Consider the following 10,656-nt stretch of genomic DNA (forward strand, 5'->3'; position numbering starts at 1 on the left):
TAACCTATGTAGCTGTTACACCCATGAGTGAAGGTTTGTTTGCCCCTTGTTCAGTAAATTCCATTTGAGGCTGGGGATTATGCAACACTTGAGGGGCCAGAGTCATAGACTTTGTGCATGCAGAGTAAGGTGAAGCCCATATTTTTGAGAGGCAGGAATTCAGTAGAAGGAAGATTTTGGTGAGCTAACACTCGCACTTGACTCTTTTGCCCCTTACTAGCTCTGACTTTGCTGATAGCTACTTTATTGAGTAAAAATGTACTTACAATGTCTGTGATATGTGGTTGTCCCACCTACAGTGGCTTGCAAAAGTATTCACCCCCCTTGGCATCTTTCCTATTTTGTTGCCTTACAACCTGGAATTAAAATTGATTTTTTGGAGGTTTGTATCATTTGATTTACACAACATGCCTACCACTTTGAAGAAGCAAAATATTTTTTATAGGGAAACAAACAAGAAATAAGACAAAAAAAAACAGAAAACTTGAGCGTGCCACTGGGATTTTTGCCCATTCTTCAAGGCAAAACTGCTCCAGCTCCTTCAAGTTGGATGGGTTCCGCTGGTGTACAGCAATTTTTAAGTCATACCACAGATTCTCAATTGGATTGAGGTCTGGGCTTTGACTAGGCCATTCCAAGACATTTTAATGTTTCCCCTTAAACCACTCGAGTGTTGCTTTAGCAGTATGCTTAGGGTCATTGTCCTGCAGGAAGGTGAACCTCCGTCCCAGTCTCAAATCTCTGGAAGACTGAAACAGGTTTCCCTCAAGAATTTCCCTGTATTTAGTGCCATCCATCATTCCTTGAATTCTGACCAGTTTCTCAGTCCCTGCCGATGAAAAACATGATGGTGTTCTCGGGGTGATGAGAGGTGTTGGGTTTGCGCCAGACATAGCGTTTTCCTTGATGGCCAAAAAGCTTAATTTTAATCTCATCTGACCAGAGTACCTTCTTCCATATGTTTGGGGAGTCTCCCACATGCCTTTTGGCGAACACCAAACGTGTTTGCTTATTTATTTTTTTAAACAATGGCTTTTTTTCTGGCCACTCTTCCGTAAAGCCCAGCTCTGTGCAGTGTATGGCTTAAAGTGGTCCTATGGACAGATACTCCAATCTCCGCTCTGGAGCTTTGCAGCTCCTTCAGGGTTATCCTTGGTCTCTTTGTTGCCTCTCTGATTAATGCCCTTCTTGCCTGGTCCGGGAGCTTGCTTGGTGGCGCCCCTTGCTTAGTGGTGTTGCAGACTTTGGGGCCTTTCAGAACAGGTGTATATACAGTGGGGAAAAAAAGTATTTAGTCAGCCACCAATTGTGCAAGTTCTCCCACTTAAAAAGATGAGAGAGGCCTGTAATTTTCATCATAGGTACACGTCAACTATGACAGACAAAATGAGAAAAAAGATTCCAGAAAATCACATTGTAGGATTTTTAATGAATTTATTTGCAAATTATGGTGGAAAATAAGTATTTGGTCAATAACAAAAGTTTCTCAATACTTTGTTATATACACTTTGTTGGCAATGACACAGGTCAAACGTTTTCTGTAAGTCTTCACAAGGTTTTCCCACACTGTTGCTGGTATTTTGGCCCATTCCTCCATGCAGATCTCCTCTAGAGCAGTGATGTTTTGGGGCTGTCGCTGGGCAACACAGACTTTCAACTCCCTCCAAAGATTTTCTATGGGGTTGAGATCTGGAGACTGGCTAGGCCACTCCAGGACCTTGAAATGCTTCTTACGAAGCCACTCCTTCGTTGCCCGGGCGGTGTGTTTGGGATCATTGTCATGCTGAAAGACCCAGCCACGTTTCATCTTCAATGCCCTTGCTGATGGAAGGAGGTTTTCACTCAAAATCTCATGATACATGGCCCCATTCATTCTTTCCTTTACACGGATCAGTCGTCCTGGTCCCTTTGCAGAAAAACAGCCCCAAAGCATGATGTTTCCACCCCCATGCTTCACAGTAGGTATGGTGTTCTTTGGATGCAACTCAGCATTCTTTGTCCTCCAAACACGACGAGTTGAATTTTTACCAAAAAGTTCTATTTTGGTTTCATCTGACCATATGACATTCTCCCAATCCTCTTCTGGATCATCCAAATGCACTCTAGCAAACTTCAGACGGGCTTGGACATGTACTGGCTTAAGCAGGGGGACACGTCTGGCACTGCAGGATTTGAGTCCCTAGCGGCGTAGTGTGTTACTGATGGTAGGCTTTGTTACTTTGGTCCCAGCTCTCTGCAGGTCATTCACTAGGTCCCCCCGTGTGTTTCTGGGATTTTTGCTCACCGTTCTTGTGATCATTTTGACCCCACGGGGTGAGATCTTGCGTGGAGCCCCAGATCGAGGGATTTTATCAGTGGTCTTGTATGTCTTCCATTTCCTAATAATTGCTCCCACAGTTGATTTCTTCAAACCAAGCTGCTTACCTATTGCAGATGCAGTCTTCCCAGCCTGGTGCAGGTCTACAATTTTGTTTCTAGTGTCCTTTGACAGCTCTTTGGTCTTGGCCATAGTGGAGTTTGGAGTGTGACTGTTTGAGGTTGTGGACAGGTGTCTTTTATACTGATAACAAGTTCAAACAGGTGCCATTAATACAGGTAACGAGCGGAGGACAGAGGAGCCTCTTAAAGAAGAAGTTACAGGTCTGTGAGAGCCAGAAATCTTGTTTGTTTGTAGGTGACCAAATACTTATTTTCCACCATAATTTGCAAATAAATTCATTAAAAATCCTACAATGTGATTTTCTGGATTTCTTTCCTCAATTTGTCTGTCATAGTTGACGTGTACCTATGATGAAAATTACAGGCCTCTCTCATCTTTTTAAGTGGGAGAACTTGAACAATTGGTGGCTGACTAAATACTTTTTTTCCCCACTGTATACTGAGATCATGTGACAGATCATGTGACACTTAGATTGCACACAGATGGACATTATTTAACTAATTATGTGACTTCTGAAGGTAATTGGTTGCACCAGATCTTATTTAGGGGCTTCATAGCAAAGGGGGTGAATACATATGCATGCACCACTTTTCTGTTATTTATTGTTTAGAATTTTCTGAAACAAGTTAATTTTTTCATTTCACTTCACCAATTTGGACTATTTTGTGTATGTCCATTACATGAAATCCACATAAAAATCAATTTAAATTACAGGTTGTAATGCAACAAAATAGGAAAAACGCCAAGGGGGATGAATACCTTTGCAAGGCACTGTAGCTATCTTAAGATAAATGCACTAACTGTAAGTCGCTCTGGATAAGAGCATCTGCTAAATTACTAATGTGTAAAATGTAAATGCTTGAACTAGTATCCAATGAATAGTGTCAGTATGGCTGGAAAGCAGCCACAGTGTTCTGTCCTCATACTGTGGGGAGAGTCATTAAAGTGGTATTCCCCCGGCACAGGAAGGGAGGCCCTCCTTAACTTATAAGATCAAAGTTTAGCCTTCACACAGTGGGACTTCATCACTGATGGGGCCAGGATGTGGATTCACTTAACTGCTGACATAATTAAATTGGTCTACTTAAATCATAGGATTATCCTACAGCCACTGCAGTACCTGGTCAATGTCTTGTTCTCATTTCTTTAGACCCACTTACTGTAACTGTCTTCACCAATAGATCGTTTTCAATCAGGATGAATAGAATGAGAGGTAAAATACTTGATAAAGAGTGCTGACTTACTTGTTTCACATTTTAGTCATTTAGCAGACGCTCTTATCCAGAGCGACTTACAGTTAGTGAGTGCATACATTTATTTTCTTCTCATACTGGCCCCCCGTGGGATTCGAACCCATAACCCTGGCGTTGCAAACGCCATGCTCTACCAACTGAGCTACACGGGACAGCTTATGGCTGCACTATGTGCTGACTCTGAGCTATTTTTGTTTTATGTCCTTGCAGCAGCACGGTACCGGTGGCTTCGAGCATCGCCTCAACATCCTGGAAGAGTCTTACACGCTGGCCCAGAAGCAGGTAGTCATGGCCCTGGCCATGACTGAGCAGCTAAAGACCTCAGACCTGCCCGCCCAGGTCCTCTCCCTCCACACAGAGATGAAGGCCCGGCTGGCTGAGATGCAGCATGCCACCGTGTCCACGGAGCAGCTGACCCAGCTTCAGGCCAAGCTGAAGGGGAAGAGCGAGGAGTTTGAGGCTGTCCGGCTGCAGGTGGAGGGCCTGGTAGGGTTGAGCACAGAGCTGGCCCAGAGCATGGAGGGCCTGACAGGGAGCCTGGCAGAGGCTGAGGCCAAGCTGGAGGAGATGGCAGGGCTGCTAGGCACCCTGAGCGCCACCATGGAGGGCCAGGCATCAGACCTCCTGGGGCTGAAGGAACAGGTGTCTGCCAACCAGGCTCAACTGGAGGCCAGTACAGCGGAGATCACAAGTGTCAGGTATGTAGTGTATTGGGTATTGGAAAGAGGTTTGAAATGTTTGGTGTTGTTGTATCTTCCATTGTATTGGTTGGTTTCACTGTGTGTGCATACATGTGTTTCAGAGAACTGTTTGAGAAAGAGCAGACTCAGAGGGCCCAGCAGGCCAGAGAGGGGCAGCTGGTGACAGTACAAAAGAGTCTGCAGGAGCAGAACTCAGCGGCCCACAGTCTGCACTCTGAGCTCCGCGCTCAGCTGGAGGTCGTGCAGAAACAGGTCGCCCGGGTAACGCCTACAGGAAGTCTCACACATGCCAGGGTTTCGAATATTGTGTTAGAAGGGGACTGGGTCACCCTCAAATATACTTCCTTTTATGAATAGTCTGATAAAGAGGTACATCAGGACTGGTCACAGGTTATTTAAGCAATAAGGCACGAGAGGGGGTGTGGTATATGGCCAATATCCCACGGCTAAGGGCTGTTCATATGCACGATGCAACGCGGAGAGCCTGGATACAGCCCTTAGCCGTGGTATATTGGCAATATACCACAAACCCCCAAGGTGCCTTATTGCTATTATAAACTGGTTACCAATGTAATTAGAGCAGTAGAAATAAATGTTTTGTCATACCCATGGTATACGTGTGATATACAGTTGAAGTCGGAAGTTTACATACACCTTAGCCAAATACATTTAAACTCAGTTTTTCACAATTCCTGACATTTAATCCTAGTAAAAATTCCCTGTTTTAGGTCAGTTAGGATCACTACTTTATTTTAAGAATGTGAAATGTCAGAATAATAGTAGAGAGAATGATTTATTTCAGCTTTTGTTTCTTTCATCACATTCCCAGTGGGTCAGAAGTGTACATACACTCAATTAGTATTTGGTAGCATTGCCTTTAAATTATTTAACTTGGGTCAAACGTTTCGGGTAGCCTTCCACAAGCTTCCCACAATAAGTTAGGTGAATTTTGGCCCATTCCTCCTGACAGAGCTGGTGTAACTGAGTCAGGTTTGTAGGCCGCCTTGCTCGCACACGCTTTTTCAGTTCTGCCCACACATTTTCTATAGGATTGAGGTCAGGGCTTTGTGATGGCCACTCCAATACCTTGACTTTGTTGTCCTTAAGCTATTTTGCCACAACTTTGGAAGTGGGGCGTGAAAAATCTGCCGATGTGCCCTTGAGCAAGGCACTTAACCCTAATTGCTCCTGTAAGTCGCTCTGGATAAGAGCGTCTGCTAAATGACTTAAATGTAAATGTAAATGTATGCTTGGGGTCATTGTCCATTTGGAAGCTCATTTGCAACCAAGCTTTAACTTCCTGACTGATGTCTTGAGATGTTGCTTCAATATATCCACATAATTTTCCTTCCTCATGATGCCATCTATTTTGTGAAGTGCACCAGTCCCTCCTGCAGCAAAGCACCCCCACAGCATGATGCTGCCACCCCCGTGCTTCACGGTCTAAGGCACTGCATCGCAGTGCTCGCTGTGCCACTAGAGATCCTGGTTCGAATCCAGGCTCTGTCGTAGCCGGCCGCGACCGGGAGACCCATGGGGCGGGGCACAATTGGCCCAGCGTTGTCCAGGGTAGGGGAGGGAATGGCCGGCAGGGATGTAGCTCAGTTGGTAGAGCATGGCGTTTGCAACGCCAGGGTTGTGGGTTTGATTCCCACGGGGGGCCAGTATGAAAAAAATAAAAAGAATGTATGCACTCACTAACTGTAAGTCGCGTCTGCTAAATGACTAAAATGTAAAATATAAAAATGTGTTCTTCGGCTTGCAAGCTACCCCCTTTTCCCTCCAAACATAACGATGGTCATTATAGCCAAACAGTTCTATTTTTGTTTCATCAGACCGGAGGACATTTCTCCAAAAAGTACGATCTTTGTCCCCATGTGCAGTTGCAAACCGTAGTCTGGCTTTTTCATGGCGGTTTTGGAGCAGTGGCTTCTTCCTTGCTGAGCGGCCTTTCAGGTTATGTCGATATAGGACTCGTTTTACTGTGGATATAGATACTTTTGTACCTGTTTCCTCCAGCATCTTCACAAGGTCCTTTGCTGTTGTTTTGGATTGATTTGCACTTTTCGCACCAAAGTACATTCATCTCTAGGAGACAGAACGCGTCTCCTTCCTGAGTGGTATGACGGCTGCGTGGTCCCATGGTGTTTATACTTGCGTACTATTGTTTGTACAGATGAACGTGGTACCATCAGGCGTTTGGAAATTGCTCCCAAGGATGAACCAGACTTGTGGAGGTCTACACATTTTTTGCTGAGGGCTTGGCTGATTTCTTTTGATTTTCCCATGATGTGAAGCAAAGAGGCACTGAGTTTGAAGTTAGGCCTCCAATTGACTCAAATGATGTCAATTAGCCTATCAGAAGCTTCTAATGCCATTACATCATTTTCTGGAATTTTCCAAGCTGTTTAAAGGCACAGTCAACTTAGTGTATGTAAACTTCTGACCCACTGGAATTGTGATGCAGTGAATTATTATAAATAATCTGTCTGTAAACAATTGTTGGAAAAATTACTTGTGTCATTGTCACGCCCTGGCTCTGGGACTCTGTTATGTTGAGCCAGGGTGTGTAGTTTCTATGTATTTGGGTTCTAGGTTCGTTATCTAGCTCATGTGTTTCTGTGTTGGCCGGGGTGGTTCTCAATCAGAGGCAACGAGTGTCAGCTGTTGCTTGTTGTCTCTGATTGGGAACCATACTTAGGCAGCCTGTTTTCCACAGTGTTTTGTGGGATCTTGTTCCGTGTTGGTTTTGTATTGTAACCAAGGACTTCACGTTATCGTGTTGTTTCGTGTGGTGAATCAAAATAAAGTATGTTCACTCATCACGCTGCGCATTGGTCCACTCTTCCTCCAACGATCGTGACAGAAGATCCCACCATAACTGGACCAAGCAGCGTGTCCAGGAGCCAACGCCAGAGGTGAATCTAATGGATATCCACCTCGACTGGGTCAAGCAGCGTGTCCAGGAGCCAACGCCAGAGGTAACTCTAGCGGATATCCACCTCGACTGGGTCAAGTCGCGTGAAGAGGAGAGAGGTTGGACTTGGGAGCAGAGGCTGGAGAGTCTGGCGAGAGCCATGGAGGCCATAGCCACGGGGGAGAGACGAACCCAATACCATTTTTGGGGGGGTCTCACACCGTGGACGACGGGACTGCTGGAGGCAGATAAGGGGCGAGTTAGTGGACGAGGAGAGAAGGCCACCGGGTTACGGGAGCCATTGGCGAGTAGAGGGAAGGAAAATGTAGAGGCACGGCGAGAGGTACTGAGGTGTGTTGCCAGTCCGGTCCGGCCCGTTCCTGATCCCCGGGTAAGGCCAGTGGTGTGTGTTCCCAGTGCGGTCCGGCCTGTTCCTGTCCCTCGCACCAAGCCTGTGATGCGCGTCGCCAGCCCGGTCCGGCCTGTTCCTGCCTCTCGCACCAAGCCTATGGTGCGCGTCGCCAGCCCGGCCCGGCCCGGCCTGTTCCTGCTCCCCGCACCAAGCCAATGGTGCGCGTCGCCAGCCCGGTCCGGCCTGTTCCTGCTCCCCGCACCAAGCCAATGGTGCGTGTCGCCAGCCCGGCCCGGCCTGTTCCTGCCTCTCGCACCAAGCCTATGGTGCGCGTCGCCAGCCCGGCCCGGCCTGTTCCTGCTCCCCGCACCAAGCCTGTAGTGCGCTTCGTCAGCCCGGTTCGGCCCGTCCCTGCTCCCCGCACCAAGCCTGTGGTGCGCGTCGTCAGTCCGGCACAGCCCGTGCCTGGGTCACCGGTGCCTGGTCAGGTACCGGTCAGCTGCTCCACATCGGAGCCTAAGCAATCCGCTCCACCGATGTCCAGCTCCAGCCAGCGGGGCCAGACCGGACCAGGGGCGCTACGGAGGGTGGTGGTCAAGCCCGGAGCCGGAACCGCCTCCGAGGAGGAATGCCCACCCGGCCCTCCCCTGTTCGGTTTATGTTTGGCGCGGTCGCAGTCCGCGCCTTTGGGGGGGGGGGTACTGTCACGCCCTGGCTCTGGGACTCTGTTATGTTGAGCCAGGGTGTGTAGTTTCTATGTATTTGGGTTCTAGGTTCGTTATCTAGCTCATGTGTTTCTGTGTTGGCCGGGGTGGTTCTCAATCAGAGGCAACGAGTGTCAGCTGTTGCTTGTTGTCTCTGATTGGGAACCATACTTAGGCAGCCTGTTTTCCACAGTGTTTTGTGGGATCTTGTTCCGTGTTGGTTTTGTATTGTAACCAAGGACTTCACGTTATCGTTTTGTTGTTTTGTTTCGTGTGGTGAATCAAAATAAAGTATGTTCACTCATCACGCTGCGCATTGGTCCACTGTGTTCGACGATCGTGACAGTCATGCACAAAGTAGATGTCCTAACCAACTTGCCAAAACTATAGTTTGTTAACAAGAAATGTGTGGAGTGGTTGAAAAACGAGTTTTAATGACTCCAACCTAAGTGTATGTAAACTTCCGACTTGAACTGTACCACGACTGTCAGCCAATCAGCATTCAGGGCTCGAACCACCCAGTTTATAATGCCTTTTAAAACCTTTTCATCACATTTTCTCATCTCAGCATTAGTGTTCCTAATGGCACATATTTTTGGAGCATGCACATTCTCATAACTATTTTTGCCCAGCATGTGCCCATGGGGAACTTTTATGAGATTGCTGCTAACCCATTAGTATGTAGAGGCTAATTGCCTGCTGTGGATTCTCTGATGAATTCTGGGTAAATGTTGTATTCCCATTCATATACTGCAATGTAGGCCAAATACATTACATCAATGTGATTACAAAGTCACCATAGGCCCTGTACTTCCTGTAAGTACTAAATCACTATAATTCTGTTTGTTCCAGCTGGAAGGAGGGGTTCAAGCAGATGAGCCCTCAGAGGAGGTGGAGGAAGAGGCTGCTCCTGCGGAAGAAGAGCAGGCTGCTGCTGCTGAGGAGGTGGAAGAGGAGGAGGCGGCTCACTTAGATGTGAAGTCTGTTGAACAGGAGGACTCTGCTGTCACAGAGGAACAGACTGCTCCTGCAGAGGAGGAGGTGGTGGAGGAGGAGCAGGAGGACTTGGCAGAGGCAGCACCAGAGGAGGAGGTGCAGGCGGTAGAGAATGTAGAAGAGCAGGTGGAAGAAGAGGATTCTGAAGCAGAGGAGGAGCAGGCCATGGAGGAAGAGGAGGAACAACCAGAAGAAGATGAGGCCTCTCCTGAGGAGGAATGTAAGTCTGTCTTAAAATCAATTTCAAACTAGAGTACAAACATCCAGTGACTGCAAGGTGCAGAGTACAAAATGAATGAAATAAAGATAGATACCTGCACACCGATGAATGCTCCTCAGTGTTATTGTGCAATGTTTCAACTCAAAGTCCTCGTCTGCCCTTCGTCAGGCTGATGTTATGTGCACACTGTGAGGTTATCCATCTTTATTTCAAGGTGTTTACAATTTCTCTTTGACCTCTTTTAGCCTGACCTTACAGAAATTGTTGTTTCAAGTGAGGAGCACTAACATGGGAATACAATGTTGTTACTAGTCAAATTACAGTGTTATTACACAGTATAGGAGCAAAGTGCAGTTAATGTAACCTGTACTCCATATAATGTAAAGTTTTACCGACTCCACTTACAAAGTATGACAACAGACCATTTAGGATTTCAAAATCTTCTCTCATTGGTAGAGCAGTGTTCCTCACTAAAAGTTGTTGTGGGCAATAGTATATGAAATGTTGTTTTTCTGATTTGCCTGGTCAGCTCTAAGGCCTTTAGTGAAGAACATTGCCATTGACCTCTCTAATAACTGTAACGTTAACTGTTATGTTATTCTATATTACAGTGTGAATGTAAGCAGCAATGACAGCCACCAAACTCACAGAGGATAATCGACACGTTCAGTCTGCATCATGACAAATGGGAAGGCATTGCTGATGTTGAGGTGCAAAAACATTTAGTTTTTCTCTCCAAGGGAAATGGCTGGTCAATAGAATCCACACAACTCTCTGGAATCAGTATTGTTACCTCAATGAATGTGTGTATGAGAGGGCTACCTGGTCAGGCAATGGTTAATAATATTCAGGACTCACTTGCCAATACCAACCTCAAGAAGCCTTAATCTATTTTAACAACACAGCTGTATTTCTATAGATTATTTTCCTTACACCAAACTGTCCCACTTTTTCTGCAAGCTCAGTTCTAACCGTCAGAGTTCAATGTGACAGGGAGAAAACTAAAAGCCAATAGAAAAACACTCATTCACTCACACACAGTCACACAATCACACACATTCAAACAAAGACAT

General features: G+C 46.4%; 1 protein-coding gene across 1 annotated transcript in view; it reads left to right on the plus strand.

Moving 5' to 3' along the window:
- LOC311148104 (immunoglobulin-like and fibronectin type III domain-containing protein 1) overlaps positions 1-9,833 on the plus strand; it is a gene marked incomplete at both ends in the record, with an annotated part of 59,115 nt that extends 49,282 nt beyond the window's left edge. The window contains 4 exons of the mRNA XM_084185012.1: positions 3,904-4,391; positions 4,496-4,655; positions 9,220-9,583; positions 9,829-9,833. Of these exons, the coding sequence (XP_084041138.1) occupies positions 3,904-4,391; positions 4,496-4,655; positions 9,220-9,583; positions 9,829-9,833 (1,017 nt within the window). The remainder of the gene's footprint in view (positions 1-3,903; positions 4,392-4,495; positions 4,656-9,219; positions 9,584-9,828) is intronic.
- Positions 9,834-10,656: the final 823 nt, after the last annotated feature.

This window comes from Coregonus lavaretus (genome assembly GCF_964263955.1).
Source record: "Coregonus lavaretus genome assembly, chromosome: 20".
In the NCBI taxonomy this organism is placed as follows: Eukaryota; Metazoa; Chordata; class Actinopteri; order Salmoniformes; family Salmonidae; genus Coregonus; species Coregonus lavaretus.